Here is a 24,018-nt window from a genome sequence, read left to right as displayed (position 1 = left end):
GAACTACACAGACTCTTTCTCAAAAAAGAAAAGTTGTTGTTCTTCAGTATCTGAGCCACCAAATCACAAAGAGAATCAGCAAGGCATTTGTAATTAGGTAACTGCCTGCACAATTGATTACAAAAAAAAAAATTTTTTTTTTTAAATATATATGGATGTTTTGCTTGCATGCATGTCTGTGCACTACATGTGTGCCTGGTACCCACAGAGGCCAGAGGAGGGTATCAGATCCTGTGGAACTGGAGTGGGTGCTGGGAATTGAACCCTGGTCCTCTGGAAGAGCAGGCAGTGCTCTTAACTGCTGAACCATCTCTCCAGCCCCAATATATTCTAAAAGTAAGATTTATTACCTAGGCTGTCTTTCAGGACAGTAATAATCACTGGGGCAAGGAAGCAGCTGCTAGTGAGACCAGGTGGAAGGCCCGATTAACAATGAGGCTCATACTGATGTTTTCCTAATACTTACCTGCTTTCACCACCTGCCTGGTTAGGGATGTGATTCATGGTTTCTGATATAAGGTAGAGCAATACATTTCCTCAAAAAGAAAATGTGTTCACAACACACTCCACAAAATAATCATCAGAGGAGAAAGACACTGATATCAGGCCCAAAATGCCCGACCTGGTAACAGTTCACAGAGACAGCCTCCACAGAAATGGGGTATTCCTGCAGATAAGGAAAAACTTCAAATTCAACTCTCACTGCTTGTCACTTCACAGTCTCATTCTCTAAAACAGAACAGCTGTTGTCTGAAGTACCTTGAGATTTCACTTCCTCTCACATAAAGGTATTATCTGCCTTACCACCCTCCAAACAATGCATCCACTCATCTCATCCCATAAGAGCAGACAAGTGCTCCAATTCTGTAACTCCAAGGAGCTCAGAACCACAGATAAACCCAGTAAGTGTTAGGCCACAAGGATGAAACCTACTTCATCAATGCCTTCTTCCTCATGAAAGGTACGAGACAGGAAGAGGCAGGTCATGGTGTCTTCCTTCTTAGTGAAGAGGATAAAATCCTTCCCGATGCGCATTGAGCCCCTGAAAGGGAAACAGAAAAGAGATCACTCTCCCAAGGACTCAAAGCTCATCTGAAAAGGGAGAACATCTTCTGGACGTAAGTGAGCATGACCAGAAGGCTCTCCTCAAGACAACCAATGGCCCCAGTCCCAGGGGAGTCCCACAGCCCTTGTCCCCTCCCACTCAGCTAGCACTCAGTGCTGTGCCTTCTAAGGGTCTCTGATTCCTTAGGCTATAACTTTTAACCTCCTTGAGCAAACTTCCCTTCCATCCAAGGGTTTCTCACCATCCTTCTAGAATATACCCACTCAGACCACAAGCCCCAGGTGAGTTTCCCTTTCAGGTTACTGCCACAGCACTAGCAAGTGAACCTGCTTGAGCTCTAGGTTCATGGGGTCCTCTGTGACACCATCAAGTTCAACTCCAGCAGTGGACACCCTGAACATGTCATCTTCTTTTTGGGCAACACCCCGTTCCTATCCTGTCCTCCTTTCACTAACACAGAATCCCCTCCTGTCCACTCATCAAGGGGAACACTGTCAAGAGAAGAATCAAAAGATGAGTCTCACAAGTCTTTGAAAAACCAGCATGAATGCAACATTTATCAAAACACAAATGCTAACTTTTTTTTTTTTAAATCATGCTATCTAGTCCAGCTCAAAATTTGATCTTTGAAAATAGTTCAAGGAGGCCTACATCCATATCCAGCAACTCCAGCCATTCTCAGTCTCAGAATTGCTTTGGCTACTTTGAGCTCATTCTGATGCAGCCTTGAGTTCGTCTTCTACAAGGCACACAGCAGGGTGGTACAACACTTGCCTAGCATGTGCAAGGGCCTCAGTCCAATCCCCAGAATCAATGGAGAACAAAACTCATAATGGAATCAACTGCTTCCTTCCTGTTTGGCCATGTTAATCCTCATGGAACAGGCAGAGACAGGTTTTTCCAGGCAGCACAGGGCAGGGCAGCAGTATACAGCAGCAGCAGCAGCAGCAGCAGCAGCAGCAGGAGGAGGAGGAGGAGGACTGTCCACACTCAACACTGAGCTGTTTAGCTCCTTTGTTCTGAGCAGCTCCTGGGCTGTATGGCTATTATCTCATTAGTCCTTACAATCTCCCGGGAGAAGACAATGGTAGGAAGCCTCATTAATTTCTATCTACAGTCCAGACTGGCATGCCAGGCACACAAATGAATCTCAGGTCCCATTTCCCAAGCACTTACGAAAACTCCCAAGATACTGATAGACAGATACCCTGAGGGCTATCAATTCTCCTTTCCCTTAAATCTCACGACTACTTTTCCTGTAGCTTGTGGACAGCACTGCCCTCACTCAAATTTGGCAAGACTTTCTTAACCCTATTTTTTTTCACTTCTGTTTTTGATCCTGACTATAGGGTCTGATTATCAGAAACCCCAAAACACCACCTTCTTTGCTAAACCCTATTCTCACCACAAATCACCTCATATAACTTCTGAACTTTGAACACTAGATGGCTCCAGTTCAATGGGACCTTCATAAAAGCCTCCTAAACATGTTGATAAACCGCATTCTAACTCTGTACACACTCCTTCTGTCTTCTAAGTACTTTCTCAGTCATATTTTACTGGTTCCTGAGGAGAGTATCAGAAGTTAGGACCTCATTTTCTCGGTTAGGAAACCATCAGAGGTGAAGCTGCGTTTGTGGAACTGGTAGGACTAGACAGGAGTTGACTATTGGAGACCTCAGTTTTTACAGCTCTTAGATTACCTTTTCAGAACCCTCTGGGGAAGGTTCCCACTGTGATCGTAGACTAGGGACTCTCAAAGCAATAATACTTGATCCTAACTATTTGGTAAGTATGATCAATTTGCAAGAAGCTACAACTTTAGTGACTAACTGGCTGGATTGAGATCTGAACCTTTGACCAAAGTGAAATGGACAGTCTTTCTAATCAGAAAGACCTGGTTCATTTATTCACTCTTCACATAAACACTTTATACTATTAGGCAAGTCACTTCACTCCTATACATCTCAATTTCTTCATTTGGCAATGTTAACAAAACCTACCTATCGTAGGCTCAAGTATGGTTTAAATTATATCATCCACACAACGTTTTTAGCACAGTACCTCCTGGTACATGGGAAATGCTTATTATTAACATCTGGTTCCTTCCCTGAGAAAAAAAATCAAAGCCCAGGAACCAGGCCCCTGGTTTCTTTGGAAGCACTCTCTTCTCCACACCCAAAGCACAATGCACATGAAGGCCAATCAAGGCTGCTGACAGATCAAACCACCACCCTTTCTCAAATAAAACAGCACGTTTCCACAGCAAGACTGAAACATGACTCATAATTTCATTTGCACAAACTCCAATTCCACTAAATCTTATTCCATCCAAAGGTATGTACAGCTGGAAGTGAGCATTTCAGAAATAGAAACCTTTTTCTCAGGGCTTCACTCAAAACCAAAGCAACACATTCTAAGCAATAAACAAGTGGGAATCAAGGCCTGAGGGATCAGTCCCAACAGATGAAAGGTAGAAGATGGGTCTCCTGCTCTATGGCCTTACAGGATGCCCACATAGGGTACTCTAGGAGAAATGCGTTTCTTTTGTTCACTCTGGATCCGCAGTATCTGGCACAAGCATACTGATACATTGTGAACTGACTCCCTTGCTATCTCAGATATGCCCCAGCCCCAGAAGAGAACCACCCACATTCTCAAACACAGGATAAAAATATTACTCAATAAGAGGAGAGAGAGTTCTAGAGAACAATGTTTTAGATATTCATACTACTCAATTTACTGAGAAAATTCTGCTAGACAGCTGGTAAACTACCCCCAATCATCAATCCTTTCTGACTCGCTTACTGCTCCAAAATTATAGTCTGGGAGGGACAAAGGGATAGACAGCAAAAGCACATCAGCCCTATGGCAGGCTCCCAACATACGTACGATTTTAATCCATTGCCATACTGCCCAATTTGGGTGGACTCAGGCGTTCGTTTGGCTGACTTTCCAAACTGGATCACACTGGCAGCATCACCTCAAGTGGTAGACAAGAGAAAGTAAAAAGTTAGCATTTCTTTCCCAGACCTCTCCAAGTTAGAGATATGAGTCACATTAAATACATGCATGGCTCTGTGCCAGCAAAACTTCCCTCCAAGGAAATTCAGTCATGAGATAAAAGATCCTTGCCTAGTGCACCAATACCATCACAGTGCTGTATGTTGTTACTAGAATGTGGTAAACAGTCTCAAGGGAAGAAGCCTCAGTAGTTAGGGCTACAGGATGTTGTGCAAGCTGATAAATACATTGTCAAGAGACAGGTAATCTAACTGATTTCAGGTTGACATTCATGTTGTCCAAACATTTCCTATGTTAGGACAAGATCCAGCAAACACACAGTGTAATTAAGCCTGAGATGTTGCAACGGGCTTCTCATTCCCCAGGTGGATCTTCTAGCCATAGCAGTGAGGTCACAGAAAAGCAACTTTAATAGTAAACTGTTATGCTCCGCAAAAGAAATAGTCATCAAAACCACTTACTCGGATCCATTCCTGCTCCATCATCCAAAAAGCAAAGCATAAATCCTCCTCGAAGGTCTTCCCGCCTCTCTGTAAAAGAAGCAGTTGCCATTACTGGGCTGTTACCACTTACAGGGTGACAATCTGAGTACAGAAGGTGAACCAAAGTGAAGCCTGGTACAAAGGTTAGGTCAAATCTAGTTTCTTCTAAGAGTATTTATTATGCTAGGGTGAGTTCAACTTCAGGGCCCTTGAGGATGTGAAGCTTCTCTAGTGCTTTCTAATTCACAAGGCTTCAGAGAATCTATTCAAAGAGACTAGTACTTAACATTTAAGACCACTGAATATGTATATCTTAGCTTTCTTTCTTATATATCATACCTTCCTATATATCTTTTTATATATCTACATGATTTACATAGGGCCGAACATCTGCCGAACACCATGGATCCCAAGTCATTTAAGTAGTCTATTAAGTACTATACCTTATCAACTGTTCAAACTCAACAGGGTACCTTCCTTTGTGATTTAAGGCTGAGGTTAACATTCAAATGATGATATCAGATGTAGTATAAGCACAATGGTGGTAGCTGCCACCTGAAAAAATTACTATGTTTATATATGATCACTTCTAAACTAACTGCAGATTGTGAGCTGTCTGTATTCACTCTCATATCCCCTCCTAGATATGGGTCCTTGAAAAGAATCAAAATGACACAAGATGCAGCAAGAGGTTCTTAGTTCTGGGATAGACCTGCCTGGTCAGAATTATAGTCCTCCAGCAGTAAGATCCAGTGCAGCTCTGGTAAGGCTTCCCAGCCAACAGTAAGGGGACATGACACAGACTGTGACTGCCATTCCAGCAGGTAGATGAAGAATTATCTTAGTAGCTGTCTTATGCAGCACCACATGTCAACACTTAACAGGTAGTAACAATAGAGAAAACAGTCTCAAATGAGGAAAAAGGCTATGCTAATTTTCAAGGTGCCTTTTAATTCAATAAAGACGACATAAACAATGGGAAAGCTAGTCTTGGAATCAGATATGTAGATATAAAACAGAGAAGGGAGTAAGGCAGAAACTGAAGCAGGGACCCAAACAAAACATGTAAAGAACCACTAACATCAACCTTCCCAGTATAGACACTGTTCATGGTCCACTGCTCAGCACAAGAATAAAAGCAACATGTCTATTAAAAAGGAGGAAGTCTGTGTAAAATAGTCTAGGGTCAAGCCCAAGGCTACTTTGGAGCCTAGTCTCTAAAGGAGAGTCCAAACTTCAGTTCACTTTGTACAATTATCTATCCTAACAAATCTGTTTTAAATGCTTTTTGTTTTCCTTCAGGGTAAAACTAAGTGAATCATGACTGCCCTCTGCTAAATAGACAAACTAATGTAAATTAAAATACTATTTGAGATGGACCATAAACCACAGAGATTTTTAAACATCTCTCAATGTTCAGGAGGCTAAACCCTCATTACAAATACCTCTTCAAAGTTCCAGAGTGAGGCTCTTTCTGGAAAATCCTAGTAGATGAGAACATTTCTCCCTAAGGCAGTACCTCTTATCAAAATCTAGGTAATCCAGCCGGGCGGTGGTGGCGCACGCCTTTAATCCCAGCACTCGGGAGGCAGAGGCAGGCGGATCTTTGTGAGTTCGAGGCCAGCCTGGGCTACCAAGTGAGTTCCAGGAAAGGCGCAAAGCTACACAGAGAAACCCTGTCTCGAAAAAACCAAAAAAAAAAAAAAAAAAAATCTAGGTAATCCAAATGAAATGTGGCAAGCAGGAACAAGGGTTTTCTGTTCTTGTTTTTAAAGTATTAAAAGCTTTCCAAGTTTCTGTCTATAAGAAACAGTCCCATGGAGACTCAAACTGGGTGAGGGACATTGCATGATGGCAGCAGTGTCCCAGCAGCTGCCCAGAGACATTTGCTGTATACTACGCCATAAAATTATGTGAAGACTGATTTGGGAACTAAAATCTGTTTTGAGCCAAATGCATTTGACAAGTCCCCAAAGACCACTGGAATTCCTTGAATAATACTCAAGAAGTCACTTTTTTAATACCCTTTGTGTTAGGGTAATGTTGTCAGGCTATTTCAGCACAGTTATCTCTTCAACAGTGGGTTCAAGTTCTCCTAGTTCAAGGATTTACCTCAAAGCATTTTGATGTTGTTTCTTTCTTTTTCTTTTTTTTTTTTTTTTTTTTCCGAAACAGGGTTTCTCTGTGTAGCTTTGCGCCTTTCCTGGAACTCACTTGGTAGCCCAGGCTGGCCTCGAACTCACAGAGATCCGCCTGGCTCGGCCTCCCGAGTGCTGGGATTAAAGGCTTGCGCCACCACCGCCCGGCTTGATGTTGTTTCTTTTTAATGGGGCTAGAGAGATGATTCAGTGGTTAAGAGCATATACTGTTCTTGCAAAACCCAGGAACATCTTATAATATTAACAGTAGAGCCAACAAAGCAAAATGTAGAGGCTGCCAGGCTGCCACAGCAGCCAGTCTTAAGGCTAACATTTCAAAGAGATGTTCTGTGATAGCTATTCTTGGTTGTCAACTTGACTACATCAGGAATTAATTGGAATCCAGAAATAGAGGGCAGACCTGTGAGAAATTTTCTGCTTGTTTTGAAGTGGGTGGACTCACTTATCTGGGACTTTGAGGAAATAAGACACATGCCTTGATCTGGGTCTTGAGGCAGAAAGACACACCTTTAAAATCTGGGCCACACCTTCTACTGGAAGCCTAAGGACATGAAAGATGGAAGCTTTTGCTCTTTGCTTGCTTGCCCCCGCCTTGCTAGCACATCCATTCCTTCACTACCATTAGAGCCTACCTCTTTGGGATTCCAGCATGTACAGAAGACCAGCTGAGACATCCAGCCTTGTGGACTGAGCAACTAACTACTAGATTCTCGGACTTTCCATTCATAGTCAGCCATTGTTGGATTAACTGGACTGAAGCCTGTAAGTCATTCTAATAAATTCCCCTTTCTATGTATAAAGATTCATTCTGTAAGTTCTGTTACTCTAGAGAACTCTGACTAATACAAATTTTAGTACCAAAACTTACTCTAGAACAGCAGAAGTGTAAGGATGAATCTTTTAAGCATTCATCTGTAACAACAATTAGCAAAACCTACAGTTACTGAAGCCTCTCCAGTTATTCCCTCTCCTGGAAGTTCAGAGAATACTGAAAGCCCATGGTGTGAACCATATAGTGAGATGTATACACTGGATTACCCTAATTGAGCAACTGTGAGTGGGAACAGATTTGGTGATCCTGTATGTGAAATAAAGAAAATGATCATGCTGGTTGGTTGCTCAATTTATCTCTGGATAAGTTGACAAGGGATAGTGATAAACTCTGTGATAAAAACCAACCAAACTTTAGCATCTCAAAATATGTATGGGGAAGGACAACAAAGAACTTAGTGATAAAACTGACCAGCTCCAGATTCCCACAGTCTAAAAGTTTCTAAATGTGCCCTAGAACAGCATCTTCTCTCCAGCAGCCACAGTGCTCAAGTTGCAGAAAAATCAAACCGAAGCCCTCATATAAGGGTGGCTGAATTACAGAGAAATTTCAAGTCCCAGTCTCAGATGGTATTCAGTTAAAGTAAGGGCATTAGTTGGTAAAGAATGGGATCCTGGAGCTGGAGAGATGGCTTAAGAGGTTAAGAGCCCTGGCTGCTCTTCCAAACGTCCTGAGTTCAATTCCCAGCAACCACAAGGTGGCTCACAACCACCTGTAATGAGATCTGGTGCCCTCTTCTGGCCTACAGTCATACATGCTGTATACATAATAAATAAATCTAAAAAAAATGAATAAATAAATCTTAAAAAAAAAAAAAAAGCAGTAGGCTTTTAAAAAAAAAAATGGGATCCTGTAATTTGGTGTAGGAATGTGTGGAAGGAACCTATTGAAGCTGAGAACTTTGAATTCTCAGGTTCTCAAGGGTTTTTCTCACCTGAGGAAGTAGTATCCTCAATGTCACCCCTTGAAATACTGCCTTTTTTCACCTTTCACTGAGGAAATTAACCCTTCATTGTCTGCTAAACAAGCAGTGACTTTCTCAGAAGGAGAAATGGCCAGATGTACAATTGTTCACTGATGCATGGGCTTGAAGCCAATAGACGGCCTAGTTGGTTAGGGACTTGGAAAGAGCATGATTGGAAAATTGGTGAGAAAGACATCTGGGGAAGAATTATGTGGATAGATGTCTCCAAATGGGAAAAGAGTGTGAAGATACTTGCGTTCTATGTATACTCATCAAAAATGACTTCTGCTGAGAAGCTCAATAACCAAGTAGATAGGATGGCCCATCCTGTGGATGGTCAGCCTCTTTCCCCAGCCATTTCTGCCATCGACCAATGGGGCCCATAATAAAGTGGCCATGGTGGCAGAGATGGGGGTTATGCATGGGCTCAACATGGATTGCAACTCACCAAGTGACTTGGCTACAGCTACTGCTGAGTGCCAGATCTGCCAGCAGCAGAGACAAACACTGAGCCCCAGATATGGAACCATTCCCCAGGGTGACCAGACAGTGACCTGGTGGCAGGTTGACTACACTGGACAATTTCCTCCATGGAAAGAACAACACTTTGCCCTTACTGGAGCAGGTACTTCTTCTAGTTATGGATTTGCCTTTCCTGCGTTTCCTCCTCCAGGAAAAGAACCAAGACCTGCTGAGGTGCTTGCCAAGGGTAAAGGAAATACAGGATGGGTAGTAGAGGAGGGGAGTTATAAATACCAGCTAAGGCCATGTGACCAGTAACAAAAACAAAGATTATAGTTGACATGAGTATTGTATTTTGTTAAGAATGTGTTTGTGCAGGCGGTGGTGGCACACACCTTTAATCCCAGCACTTGGGAGGCAGAGGCAGGCGGATCTCTGTGAGTTCAAGGCCAGCCTAGGCTACAGAGTGAGTTCTAAGAAAGGGGCAAAGCTACACAGAGAAACCCTGTCTTGAAAAACCGAAAAGAAAAAAAAAAGAATGTGTTTGTACAGATATCTGCGTTTTCTTTCAATTTCCTTATTATGTGATGTAACATCAATTAAGAGAATACCAATGGTTATCATATTTAAGTATGATACTAAAAGAATGTCCCCCAAGGGACATTGCCACCTATTCTAAATTTATAATGTGTTTCCATTTATACAAGGGATAGTTATATTATGTTAGGCATAATTATGATCTGGTTAAATATATGTTTCTAATTATATGTGGGATAATTATATTATATTTAGGCATTATTATGAGCTGGTTATTGTTCTCATTTAGACTAATGACAACATAAAGAGATATGATGTGTGTCAAGTTGACAAAGGGTGGACTGTGATGGCTATTCTTGGTTGTCAACTTGACTACATCTGGAAGTAACTGGAATCCAGAAATGGAGGGTACACCTATGAAGAGATTTTCTGCATGGTTTGAAGTGGGTGGATTCACTTCTTGTCTGGACCTTTAAGGAAGAAGACACATGCCTTGATCTGGATCTTGAGGCAGGAAGATACACCCATAATCTGCGCCACACTTTCTGCTGGAAGCCTATATAAGGACATGGAAGATGGAAGCTTTTGCTCTTTGCCTGACTTGCCCCCGCCTTGCTAGCACACTCATTTCTTAACTAGCATTGGAGCCTACCTCTTTGGGATTCCAGCATGTACAGAAGACTAGATAAGATGTTCAGCCTTGTGGACGGAGCAACTACTGGATTCTTGGACATTCCATTCACAGCTATCCATTGTTGGATTAGCTGGACTAAAGCCTGTAAGTCACTCTAATAAACTGAGAGATTCATTCCAAAAGTTCTGTTACTCTAGACAACCCTGACTAACACATGGTCTCAACATCTCTTTAAATTACCAGCTATTTTCTACAACTGATATAAACAACTTTCCAGGGTAGAACCTCTGCTACCAGGAGTAGTGAAGGCCTAATTCCAAGATCTTGCCTTCCAGAAAGATGACTAATACTGGATCATTTCACCATCCTCTTAAAGCTCCTGGGTTCTAAGACATATATGATTAGAGCTGCCCCATTTCTACCAATAACATGAAGAAATTCCGCCATCTCCAGGCTCCAGAAACCAGTTATTTCCCCCTCATTTCTTAAGCAATAGAAGGTCTAAAGTCTGGCTTACCAGCATAAATGTCTATTCTGGTGGCATCAGCATCTCTGCAAAATTAAAGGGAAAAAAAATCTGAGATACAAATTAGAATATGAAGTATTAATCAGCAAAATGCATAGTATTTTAAGTGCAATGAATATTATTTTGAATTGTTCAAGCTATGAAAAAGAATCAGGAGTTTAAGGTCAACCTTAACTACCCAAGAAGTTTGAAACCAGTCTGGGCTACATGAGACTCTATCTCAAAAAAATTATGTGCCATTGTAGCACACTGTGGTCGCACTAAATTAATAAGCAGTGATTTTAAAAATAATTTTATGCTGGGCCGTGGTGGCGCAAGCCTTTAATTCCAGCACTTGGGAAGCAGAGGCCAGCCTGGGCACAGAATGAGTTCCAGGAAAGGCACAAAACTACACAGAGAAACCCTGTCTCGAAAAAACCTAAAAAAAAAAAATTTTTTTTCATTAACTATTTTTTTAAATTGAATGGGAAAATTATAAACTGATCAAGATTAAAACAAAATGGGAATTTTGTAGTTAAAAATGTGTTATCTAGTACATTTCAATGAGCAGGTAACAAGCATAATATAACAAAAGCAATAATAAAAGTCAAGTATGATATCACACATCTGTAATGCCAACACTCAAGAGACTGAACTGAAGCAGGAGAATCTTGGACTGTAGAGTAAGGTCTGTCTCAAAAACACAAACAAAAGTACTAACAGTATAAGTCAGCTGTACAGACATTAGAAATTACAAGTAAATTAACTGAGGAAGTTTCAAATTCTACTACCAACTCTTACTCTCTTCTTCCTCCATTAGTTATCAACACTAGTCAATAAATACCTGAATTTTAGAGTTTACATTCAATAAAACCAAGATAATCCTTAATGTAAGTATAAACAGAATCTTTGTGAACAAACCCAAACTTTTACTTGTTCTTACACAGGAATATGTATCGTCCAATGCTAAGAACACAACATGAGAGTGTTGAAACATGATTCCTTCTAAACATTGCTGCTAACAATGGAAGACACTAGACCAAGCATAGTGGCACACAGCACATGAGAGGCAGAGGTCAGCAGAACTCTGTAAATTTAACATCAGTCTGGTCTACACAGTGAGCACCAGGCCAATCAGTTATATAGTGAGGTTCTGTCTCAAAATAACAAACAAGGGCTGCTCTTCCAGAGGACCTGGGTTCAATTCCCAGCACCCACACAGCAGCTCACAACTGTCTGTAACTCTCTGGTTCTAGGGGATCCAACACTCTCATGGGACACTAATAAAATAAATAATCTTAAAGGATAGTTTAAAATATATTTTAAAAAATAACAAACAAAAAAACCCACACTGGAAGACACTGATTAAAGAGTATTCACTTGCAATAAAACACGTATTTGGGAGAAGGTGCAAAAGTCTGACCTAGTTGTAAAGACATTCAGTGGTACAGTGCCTTGGCAGCACAAATTAATACCATAAACTATGTATCCCATTAGTTTGACTCTTAACTTCCTATCTTAATTCCCTACTTTTCACAATTATCAGGCTCTGATACACAAGGGAAGGTGGTTTGGAAGTGGTAAGTTTCCTATTTTTAGGCTGGAATACAAAGAGCAATGAAAGAATTTAAGGTAATCAAGAAAAGTGCCAATTACTGTGATAATAAAAATACTTCTTGCTAACAAGTCCCTTAGGAGTTGCAACAAATACAACAAAAACATCTTACTCTCAAGTCATCAGAGAGCAAAGGTCATGATGATCCATAAAGTTCCTGCTCCAAGCAATTATAGGCTGGAAGACTACGTACCTTGCATTATCAACCAGTTCAGCAAGAGCACCAAACAAGAATTCATGAGTGGTTCTGAAATAATAAATTTTAAGAGTCAACAAAAGAAGTATGAACTGAACTATGAGTCTTAAGGTTATAAATATTTAAAAGGCTTAGAAAACATCTAAAATCCTCATATACATTACTGATGTAACTACTAAATGTAAACTTCTCTGTAACACAAGCCTTTCTAGAGCTAATTCCCCTCAAGTCCTGCCATTTACTCAGAAACATTTTTTCTTCCTATTTTTAATTGAAAAACTCACCTTAAAGAATCTTTAAATTTCCACATGTAATATTAAAAGTAGTGATAAGTCTGACTAGAAAAGAAATGCCTGTATTTTATCTTTTCATTAAGTTAACCAGCTGTCAGTTTCTATACAAGAGGAATTGTAAACATACATTTTAACAAGTAAATGTCTTGAGTTCTCAATAATGACAGGTATGTCCACAAAACCCAAACTTTCAGTAGCTTCCAGGAGATAACCACTGAAGCATCTACTTAAAAAGTTAATTTTCCCTGGAAACCCAGAAGACCATATCAATTTTTATCCTTGAAGGGGAATTGGATTTAATAATAGACAAAGACCTGGTTTTAGCCAACATCTAAGAAAGTTAAAATTATAGTACCTCCCTTTTTGAAAATAAGTAATTTTGCTTATAAGGTGCACAAAAGCCTGAGCTTCCTCTTTTCACTGGTACAGATCACACAGAGGTTTTTATATCTCAAGATGCTAAAAGGTATGCTCAATTTATAACTTCTTAATTTGTACAATTCCTATAATAGTCTTCATTAAATATAAAGTAGGATAGGTCCACATAGAACCATCCAGAAAATCAGCTTGACTTTTAAAGGAAATACGAAGTTACAAACACAAACTATAATCAACTTTCATAAATTATTCTTGTTTTCAGTTTTAGTCAATAATCAAAATGACATTTCCTAAACATTTAGATTGAAATATAATACCAATACCTAGCATTTAAAATCTCCAACACCTTATCATATTGTTTTAAACAAAGTGTAAACCATTTGTTTATAAAAACTCCTAACTAAATTCTCCAAGAAAATTGATTGTCCTCAAAGTTACTCTTCATTTTTTTTTTTTACTATACACTTTAAATACGTAAAACTATCTTTTCCTAGAATTTTAGGAAGAAATTTTCTCCCATGAGATCAGTGAATATATCTGTTGCTAATCCAAAGACAGTAGGACCAAGAAATATGCTGCAGCAAGATGTAGACATTTTTTTTTTTTTTTTTAATCACCAATTCACTTACGGAATGGAGCTCAAATTCTTCTGGATAAAATCCAAATGTTAAGTACTTGACATGGAAGACTCAAACTTCTAAAAGAAACCTTGCCTTAAAAAATCATCTCTTTATTATAAATATTTAAGTGTTCACAGTTATTATAGCAATGCCTGTAATTCCAGGAGCCTATAATGACATCATTTTAGAGGTAGTAAGATGAACTCAAGGCCTGCCTGGACTACATAGCAAGATACTATCAAAAAAAATTTAAGTAAATTTCAAAACTATTACCTTAAATTTGCCAAACTATCAGTTGGATAAAGAATGCCCTGTGTATTCCACTCCATTTTTGTATAGGAAGTAGTTCTCAACCTGAGGGTTACAGCTCCTTTGGTAAGCCTCTATCTCCAAAAGTTCATAACAGTAGCAGTTATGAAGTAGCAACAAAAATAATTTTACAGTTCCACAACATGAGGAACTGGATTATAGAGTTGCAGCATTAGGAAGGTTGAGAGCCACTGGTATAGGGGGCTGAGGATATAGGTCTGTGGCACAGTGTTTGTCTAGCATGCACAGGCCTTAGATTTAATTCTCACAGGAGACAGACAGACAGACAGAGATGTAGACAGAGACAGGTTGGAAAATTAAGGTGAATTGTTAAAGACAATGTAAATTAAAAGTCCCAATCTAGGCAGTGGTGGTACATGCCTTTAATCCTAGCACTTGGGAAGCAGAGGCAGAGGCAGGCAGATCTCTCAGTTTGAGGTCAGCCTGGTCTACAAAGTGAGTTTTAAGACAGCCAGAGCTGTTACACAGAGAAACCCTGTCTCAAAAAACAAAAAACAAACAGAACAGTCAATCTAGAGACAGAGGCTGTAGCTCGGTGTCTGAGCACTTGCCTAGCATGCACAAGGCCTAGGTTAGATCCCTAGTACATAAGAAGACAAAAAAGTCAATCTATAGCTAGGCATAATGGCATACAACTGTAATTCCATAAGGCCAAGGGAGGACAATAACAAGTCTTAGGCAAGTCTAGGCTATATAGCTAGATCGTCTTCAAGACAAAATTATTAAGAGGGGAATCTAGCTTGAATAGTATCATAACCATTCAGGTTTATCTGAGGTGCAATTACTGCTAGTTGAAAACTACCCCAATGACTTGAAATACAGACAAAATTGGAAAAGTGGAAATTTTTGATAGTCTTTTTGACAGGGTTTCTCTGTGTAGCTTTGCACCTTTCCTGCATCCCACTCTGTAGACCAGGCTGGCCTCTTGAACTCACAGAGATCCGCCTGGATCTGCCTCCCGAGTGCTGGGATAAAAGGCATGCACCACCACCACCCGGCTCTTCTTTTGACTTTTCAAGACAGGGTTTCTCTCTGTAGCCCTGGCTGTCCTGGCTGTCTAGACTGGCTTTGAACTCAGAGATCTACCTGCCTCTGCCCCCCAAGTGCTGGGATTAAAGACATACACCACCACCACTGCCGGGCTTATGAATATGGTTTGGTTTGGTTTTGTTTTTCAAGACAAGGTTTCTCTGTGTAGTTTTTGATTCCTGTCCTGGATCTTGCTCTGTAGACCAGGCTGGCCTCGAACTCACAACCTGGCTCTGCCTCCCGAGTGCTGAGATTAAAGGCATGCACCACTGCCGCCCAGCCATGAACATGTTTTTAACATAAATTAATGAATGGGGGGGGGGAATCAGCTCCCAGTGTATGGTAATAGGAGCATACTATATTAAGAACCAAAGTATAACTTGTATCAGAATGGTGTATCAATTCACATAAAACAGAGCTCAAATTCTTCTGGCTTAAAAAAAAATGTTTCTAGGCTGGGGATGTAACTCAGTTGGTAAGGCTGACTAACATGTATGACATAAAACTAGGTATGGTGGTATAAGCCTATAGTCCCAGAACTCAGGTGAAGGCAAGAGGATCAGAAGTTCAAGGTTATCCTTGGCTACTTAGTACGTTTAAGGTTAGCCTGGGCTCAAAGACAAGAAAAGGTTTCTGGCCTTCAGTTATGAAAACTATAAATAACAATTATGGGGACAACACTCTTTGCTACAAGAACAAAAAAATTATCAAAAGCACTATGCACTTCCAATTGTTTCATATAAAAAAAATGAGACATTTAGAATCTATTAAGGGGCTAATAAAAGGGGAAGCTCAGCCAGGCGGTGGTGGCGCACGCCTTTAATCCCAGCACTCTGAGTTCAAGGCCAGCCTGGTCTACAGAGCAAGATCCAGGACAGGAACCAAAACTATAGAGAAACCCTGTCTCTAGGGGAAAAAAAAGGGGGGGGGGGGGGAACAAAGCACTTCTAGCTAAAATTTCACTGTACTCTATGCAAAGTTTAAGAATGTGCTTTGCATATATAAGATCTAAGAAAAAAAAAAACCCAAATCTTGTTGCTAGCAGTATCATCAGTATTTTATACATATATATTTCAGAAACCTAATAGATATTAAACTGTAGCTAAAGAGTATTTTTGTATGGTAGCACACATCATTAAAGGGCCTTCTGTGTTCTTGGTAAGGTCAGAAAAATATTCAAAATCTCATATGATAGATGGAACTTATAGATACTGACATCATTGTTCTAAATATTTCTTAAAATCATAAAAAAAAAAAAAAAACACAAAAATGCATGAGATTCCTTTTTTGCCAAATATTTCAAAAGGTACATTTGTTTGCTGGCTAGCATTTGCAATATAATGAATAAATATTTTAAAAAATATTTCTCAAGTCATGCAAGAGGGCACACACCTTTAATCCCAGCACTCAGGAGGCAGAGGCAGGTGAATCTCTGTGAGTTTGAAGCCAGCCTGGTCTATATAGTGAGTTCCAGGACAGCTAGGCCTACATAGAGAGACCCTGTATCAAATTTAAAAAAAAAACAAAAACCTTCTTCACAGAACTAAATATCATCTGCATATCATTTGAAGTCAACTAATCAGTAAAACACAAAGACTTTTATAAACTCCGATGCTTTCAATTGTGATTTTACCACATGTGACCTTTAAGTTTTTTTACAGCTCAGCATTTCCAGCAACAAAATTACATGTAAATTTGTTCATCATATAAAGAAAATGGTGTTTCTCTATTTAGCCAACCTGAATTTAAATCAAAAAATTGTCCACAAGCTCAGAGCAATGAAAGCTTTGCTGAGTTTTGAGTATGTTGACAATAGTTAATTGCCATAATTAGTAGAAAATAAAGCTAGAGGTACGTGCCGTTAATCCTAGCACTGGGGAGGCAGAGGCAGGAAGGGATCTCTGTGAGCTCAAGAAAGCTAAGAAATCGTGGAGTCATTTTATATTCAAATAGTGTGTGCACATACAAGCATACATACATACCTACATGTATATACACACACAAATACATGGTCACCCTACATTTCAGCAGGCTTGTAGATCATATGAAACCCAAGTCTGACTTAATAGGTCCCTGTACATTCATTTCTCATAAAAAAAAAAAAATTTAAAAAAAAAAAAAAAACCAGAAATATCATATGCCAAAGGTAAGTCACGGAATGTTCCGAGAGTAATAGACAAAAATAGTCACCTTATACTTAAGCATTATGATCACCTGATTACATAAAAGTATAACAAATCAAATGACTTAAGATACACATAATTTATAAAAAAAAAAAGATCTTATGCCAAAGGAACCACCACTATAACAAGAATAGCAGCCACAAAACCAACCACCAAAGAGTTTAAAACTCCTTTAATGTGAAAACCCTAACCTGTATAATCCCATAAAAAGCAACATATACTATTAAAAGAGACTAGATTTTTTTTTTCAGGCTATCATGAGAATTTGCAAGCCTGCTCCCAGCCTTGATATAGCTATAACCAAGAATAACAATTATTACTAAGTATCATAGGATCTAATTTTCACAAAAATTAAGACCTGTTTATTCTCTCCAACATACACTTCTGAATGTATCTGCTTAGAGACTGGAGATGGCTCAGTGGCTTAGAGCACATGTTGCTCTTGCAGAGGACTCAGGTTCAGGTCCCAATTCCTACAGGGTAGCTCACAACCATCCCTAATTCCAGTTTCAGGGAATCTGATGCTCTCTTCTGACCTCAGTGGGTATCAGGCATGCACACGGAACATATGCATACATATACTCATATTTTTTAAGAAATGTGTCTAGTGTCTACCACCGATGAGCAGGCTGCATTAAATTTTAGTCTAGATCAAACAGTATAAAGAAAATAGTAGACACTTGACTGGTATTTGGCATAATCCTCAAACACTATCATATTAGCTCCATCATACAAATGAAGAAACTGAGGCTTGAAAAAGCTGCCCTGTGCACAGGCACAGAAAAGAAGCACTCAAATTTAGGGTTTGTGAATTTCTAAGTACAGGCTTTTCACAAAACCACAAAAATTTCTACCCCTCTAGCCTGGGCTCTGCTTGCAAGTCTACATACTAAGGAAAATAGATAAAATGTTTATTTCACAATTCAAAATATGGTTAATATTGTTGGTATAACATCTGAAATCTGGCATTTTTAAAATTTAAAAGAACAAAGAAGGTATGGTTAAAACCAATTAATCTTTCCTTCTCTGAAGTTGATTTATTAAACCACTCAATATTCTACTATTACATGTAAAAAATTTTTAGTTTTTTCTTAGAATGAACTCCCAATCAAGTCATAATGACCAAAACAAAACAAAAACAAAACCTCTTAAAATTAATTACAAACAAAAAACTTAAGTTGAGGGCTCAGTGTGATGGCTCACACCAGAAATCCCAACACTCAAGATGCTTTGGCACGAGGATCAAGGCCATCCTGGGCTACACAATAAAAGCCTAAGTAAAAAAAAAATCCTCATCGTTCATGGTATTATGCAGTTAATATTTCTTCTGGTAAGACTAGGCACAAAGTAGAATCATTTCAAAGATCAAATTTGTGATCCAAATAAGAAATTCCAGTTTCCAAATGATATGCCAATCCTATGTTCGAGCAAGCACAAAATTCCAATTCAACATGGATAAAAGTCACAGAAAATTCTCCAACATCAGCCTTAGTCAAGTAACTCAGTTTACTTCTTTGCTTTGGCATTGTCTACATACTGTTAAAAAAGCATATAATAACAAAAGGAGAAATAATCCATAATCCTCAGAAGCTTAATAAAATAAACCAAAATGGAAGACTTATAAATCGGGAAGTTAAGTCCCCTGCCTTACAGACAAGAAAACAAAACCTTCAAGGTAACAGTCAGAATTGTATAATGGTTAAAAATACTAAGCGCTATAGTCAAATCTGGGTACCTTTAATCTGCCTCTGCAGCCTTTCTGAAAGCATTTAAACAATTTAATTTCCTAGGGCCTCAGTTTTCTCAAGTGTAAAACAAGAGTAACGTCAACCTATATTTTAAGCAATGAATTGCTGGTACTACTGTTATTGCATAGTGTGGTGATGTTGGAACAAAAAGATTTTGAAGGCCAGTCTTCAAAGGTCTTCCAAGTTTCTGAAAATTTGTAATTCCAAATTTGCCCCGTCAGTCCAAAATTCAAATCTGACATGTGTGCTGACATTTACAGCACACAATCAGCCTTGAACAGAAGTGCCCTTCACCTGCTTGTTCTTAATATGTAGCTCAAACATAAAGAACACTGAAAGTGTAGCCCAAGGCTGTGCTAGCATTTTTGATTAGTGACCTAGGTTCCAGTTTTACAATCTGTGTCCAAGGTAATCTCTATGGTACCATCTCTAAACTGATCTACTTCAATAAAAAACAAACAAAAAGCACTTCCTAAATAATGCAAAATAAAACCTCTTAGAATTAGACAAATCATTGCTCAGAAAAAAAATTACTTCCTTTTCAAAAGTTTTTTTGTTTGGTTGAGGGCTTTGGAATTTGTTTTGTTTGTTGTTTTGGTTTTGTTTCTCTGTGTATCCCTGGCTAGCCTGAAACTCACCGAGATCTGCCTGTCTCTGCCTCCCAAGCACTGGGACTAAAGGAATGCACAACCACTACATAGATCAGAAAACATTTTTTTTTTTTTTTAAGTATTATGGAATCACAAAAGGCTAAAAAAATAACTGCACTATTATGGGATAACTGAAGTCTATGCTCTCTAATCTGCAGAGGGTTCTTCCACTAACTGGACCATTTATTCATTTAGGTCTCCATTAACTCATCTAGTACTCTAAGAATACTTACCTCGAGCTCAAAAGTAACAGGTGTATGTTTTTGACTAGTTTTTAGCCCCAAAAGGTAACTAAATGAAGGTGTTTAAGAACTGATACTGCCAGGCAGTGGTGGCACACGCCTTTAATCCCAGCACTCGGGAGGCAGAGTCAGGCGGATCTCTGTGAGTTCAAGGCCAGCCTGGCCTACAGAGCGGGATCCAGGAAAGGCACAAAGCTACACAGAGAAACCCTGTCTCGAAAAACAAAAACAAACAAAAAAGTACGTTGAGGCTGGTGAGATGGCTCAGTGGTTAAGAGCACTGGCTGTTCTTCCAGAGGACCTGGGTTCAATTCCCAGCACCCACATGGCAGTTCACAACTGTCTGTAACTCCAGTTCCAGAAGATCTGACATCTTCATACAGACATACATGCAAGCAAAACACCAATGCACACAAAATAAGGATAAATAAATCATTAAAAAAAAAAAAAAAAAGAACTGACACTAGCTGGGTGTGGTGGAGCACACCTTTAATCCCAGCACTTGGGGGGCAGAGGCAGGCAGATCTCTGAGTTCCAGCCCAACCTCATCTAAATAGCCAGTTTCAGGGCTATGTAAAGACTCTGTCTTCAAAATTGATAAATAATAAACCCTAAAATATTCCATCCTGAATTGTAATGTTAATCTCTTCACTTTCTCAAGAACCATGAACATAGCATGCTTCAGTGATTTCACATATTTTGAGGGAAGACTACCTAAATCAAGGGCTTTAAAGAAATCTCCACTCCACTTAGCATATACAAACTATATCGGATATACTACCAATTTGCCAAAAAAATGAAAGCCAATTGTTTGCTGAAAAAATAACATCTTTCTTCTTCCAAGTTGATCATTCACATGTCATCATCATCTTGTTGTTGTTGTTAGAAACACTTGTTATACCCAATTGTCTAGGCTGTCACTAAAGATGTGCAACAGTTGATAGTTGATACTGGATGGTCCACATTCTGGCGATCCTTTGTTGGATTCCTATTAAACACTTGGATGAAACAACTCAATACACTGACTCCATATAGTTTGCATTTAGAAAATTTTGATCCAGTAAGTGAAAATCATTTTCTTCTAGATTAGCAACATATATTTCACTGATCTCAGTTCTTCAATAGCGCTCAAGACATCCAGTGATACATCTCAGGCCAATGACACATGCCAAGGAATAAAAAAGCAAAATTTTCTGAAGTATTTCCATATTAACATCAAGGAGGAGTTACTGGTTACCTCAGTGGCACCTACAGGATACTTACGAATTTGTGTGCAGATATTCAAAGGTTAGTTGAGCTCGGTTGAGACTGCTGTAATTGGTGAAGGCCATGACTGCAATGAGTCTCCAGTCTTTACCCGTTAACAGGGGAAGTACATACGACGGAATAGATTTTCCTAGGGTTCTGTCCAATAAGGGGTAAATGTGGGCTTCTTAGTGACACGTAAAATTTCCCTAGTATCTATCCAAAATATAGTCAGACATTTGAAACTGCAAGTGATTTAAGTATTTTGATGACTATGATGTAATATTTTGGAAAGAACTACATCCTAAACCTACAGTCCTTAAGAGTGGTGAGGGTCAAGCTTCCTCCATGCAATTGCGTTGCGTCAAAAAAAAACGAATGCTTCTGAATGGTCTTCAAAGTTGGCGGTTTATTACTGCTTCATCTTCATGGTCTTCGAGTCCTTTTCTGTTTCCTGAAAAGAATCAGGAAATTGACCTACTTCTGCCAGAAAGTCGACGGTCCACCTACGTCATTACCACGGGAGACTTCGCCGCCACCACCGAAGACACCAGGCTCTTCAAACAAGTGTTCTACCGGCCAGTGCGGCGGAGGAGTGGATGCTATTTCCCGCTTCACCGCTTCCCAAGTGAAAGGTCCTCGGTGCTGCCCGGCGATTTCCTGCCCCGAGCCCCGTCCCACCACAGCTGGCTAGGATGCCCCAATCACCACAGGTGATGGGTGAAATGACTCACAGTGGCCCCCACAAAACACCGCACAAGCCACCCTCCCCGAATCACCTCGGGCGTGCCCTTCCCCCACTCCCTTCCAAAGACAGCCTCCGGCCCGCAGGCCTTCCCAGGCCCGGGTCCTGTGGCCACCTCCTCGCTCCTGCCCGAGAGGAAGGAGTTAGTCCCAGATCCAGGGAGGAGAAGCAGGGGGCCGTGGCGAGCGCACCCCCGGATCCGTTCGGGCGTTGCCTGCAGCTCGCAGATGCCTTTGTCCCTCCCCGCGGAATTGGAACTCAACCACCGCAGCGCGCTCTTGGAACCATGTGCTGCCGCTGCTGCCTCCGCCGCCGCCGCCGCCGCCGCCGCCCGCGCGCGACACGCCGAGCCTGCACAGATGACAAGAGCGGCGTCACGACATTCAGCGTTCAGGACTTCGCCGCCGCCGTAGCTGTAGCCGCCGCCGCCGTCGCCGTCGCCGCCGCCCGCACCGCTACCTCAGACCCCGCTTTGTCTCCGTCAGCGCACGCAGCGCGAGTCACCTCGCTCACTCCCGACGGCCCGTGCCTCCAAGGCCTCCGCCGCGCCTTCGACCAATCACCGAGCCGCCAGTCTTCCCGCCCCCGCCCTGAGACCCCGCCTCCGGATTGGCGGGCCGCGCCGGCCCACGTGACCGGATCTTGCCGGGGGCCGGCCCGCCCCCGTCACGTGACGGCGCGCGCCGCTCTTCCTGCTTTCCTGACCCTCTCCGCCATTTAAAGAAACAGTACCGGGGGCGGGCCGAGCGACGCAGCCGGGACGGGAGCTGCAGCGCAGAGCGGAGGAGCCATCTTGTCTGGTCGCCGGGGAGTCAGGCCCCTAACTCGAAGAAGCCCTGGCGCGCCCTCCCCCCCTCCCCGGTCTGGTAGGGCGAAGGAGCGGGCGTGCGGTCGATCGAGCGATCGGTTGGCGGCTCTTCCTCCTGCTCTGGCATCCAGCTCTTGGGGCGCAGGCCCGGCCGCCGCGGCGCGCGCCCGGTGGCCGCTGGCGCTCGCGCCGCGTCTTTCTTCTCGTACGCAGAACTCGGGCGGCGGCCTATGCGTTTGCGATTCGACGAGGAGTCGTCCGGGTGGTTGGCGGCGGGGGGCAGCTGCTCCGCCCCGCTCCCGGGGAGGCGGCGGGGGAGGCTGGGGTGGCCGGGGCCGGCCTGGAGGCCTGGCGCCACCCTTCCGGGCCTGCTAGGACCCAGTTGGAGGGACAGGAGGGAGCTGGAGGATGGTTGGTGGTGGGCTTTCTCCTTTGCCTTTTCCTGCTTATGCCGCCTTAGTGGGGGGCCGGCAGCTCTGGCGGCAGCTCCGGGGTGGGGATTCGAGCTCCGGAGTCGGAAGATCTGGGTTTGCTTCCGGGCCTAGCCACCCGCTGGCCGAGTGACCTTAGGCAAGTCACTCTGTAATTTGTCCGCGCCTCAGTTTCCTCCTCTGCCTATCAGTGTGTGTATGGGATTGAAAGCGCTTCACACGAGCGTCAGTTTACATAAAGGATGATTATTGTTTGTATTTTTTCTTTGAGTTGCAAGAAGACTTAGCAATTGCTCATTCCCTGAAATTAGGTCCGGGAACCTTTTATTGGAGTTGGAGATCGGCAGGCTCCTTGAATTTGTGTGCAGAAACATGTGGGAAAGTGCATTCTAGGGGAATGAGCGCATCCATCGATAGCAAGTTTTCAAAGGGGGCTAGGACCCAGCAGAGTTTAGAACAATTCATGCCACCAGGGGGAAACTGAGGCCTACATGTCATTTGGGACCCCTCACAACCAATTTGAAGCCCCCGTTTGAGTCCCTGGTATATGTGAGCTGCTTCTTAATGCATAATGGCTATTTCGGGTAACATCATTTCACTGCTTGGCTTCTATTCTAAGCCCTTTCCTCTCACCGTAGGGTGCCTGAAGGGTGGCTGATACATATGGTACAATGGCACCCGATATAAAGCAGCTACAATTAGGAGTGAATGTGTTCTGTAGTATCAAGAAATGTAATCTGTGGCCCAGCAATTGTTTTTCTGCTGCTTGTACTGGTGCCTGACTACTTTTCTTTCGTTGACCATTTTCTATGACCATAATAGACATCCATCGTTTGCTCC

At 41.5% G+C, this 24,018-nt stretch overlaps 1 protein-coding gene across 4 annotated transcripts in view; it reads right to left on the bottom strand.

Moving 5' to 3' along the window:
• Positions 1–22,524, bottom strand: part of Morc2 (MORC family CW-type zinc finger 2) — a 40,136-nt gene extending 17,612 nt beyond the window's left edge. Inside the window, exons 1-9 of one of the 4 annotated variants that reach the window (XM_076545804.1) lie at positions 22,444–22,524; positions 22,131–22,290; positions 21,509–21,648; positions 21,213–21,353; positions 12,474–12,527; positions 10,678–10,712; positions 4,552–4,620; positions 3,959–4,049; positions 934–1,042 (exon numbers count right to left, since the gene is read on the bottom strand). In XM_076545804.1, the coding sequence (XP_076401919.1) occupies positions 934–1,042; positions 3,959–4,049; positions 4,552–4,620; positions 10,678–10,712; positions 12,474–12,527; positions 21,213–21,280 (426 nt within the window). In that variant the 5' untranslated portion in view covers positions 21,281–21,353; positions 21,509–21,648; positions 22,131–22,290; positions 22,444–22,524. Of the gene's footprint in view, positions 1–933; positions 1,043–3,958; positions 4,050–4,551; positions 4,621–10,677; positions 10,713–12,473; positions 12,528–21,212; positions 21,354–21,508; positions 21,649–21,973; positions 22,291–22,392 lie in introns of all 4 variants that reach the window. The other 3 variants (XM_076545803.1, XM_076545802.1, XM_076545801.1) reach the window with 3 other exon arrangements.
• Between the last annotated feature and the right edge of the window lie 1,494 nt (positions 22,525–24,018).

The sequence above is a fragment of the Peromyscus maniculatus genome, chromosome 10 (genome assembly GCF_049852395.1).
Source record: "Peromyscus maniculatus bairdii isolate BWxNUB_F1_BW_parent chromosome 10, HU_Pman_BW_mat_3.1, whole genome shotgun sequence".
NCBI classification, from domain to species: domain Eukaryota; kingdom Metazoa; phylum Chordata; class Mammalia; order Rodentia; family Cricetidae; genus Peromyscus; species Peromyscus maniculatus.
Note: the sequence above shows the minus strand (reverse complement) of the source record. Positions and strands in the feature narration are given on the sequence as shown.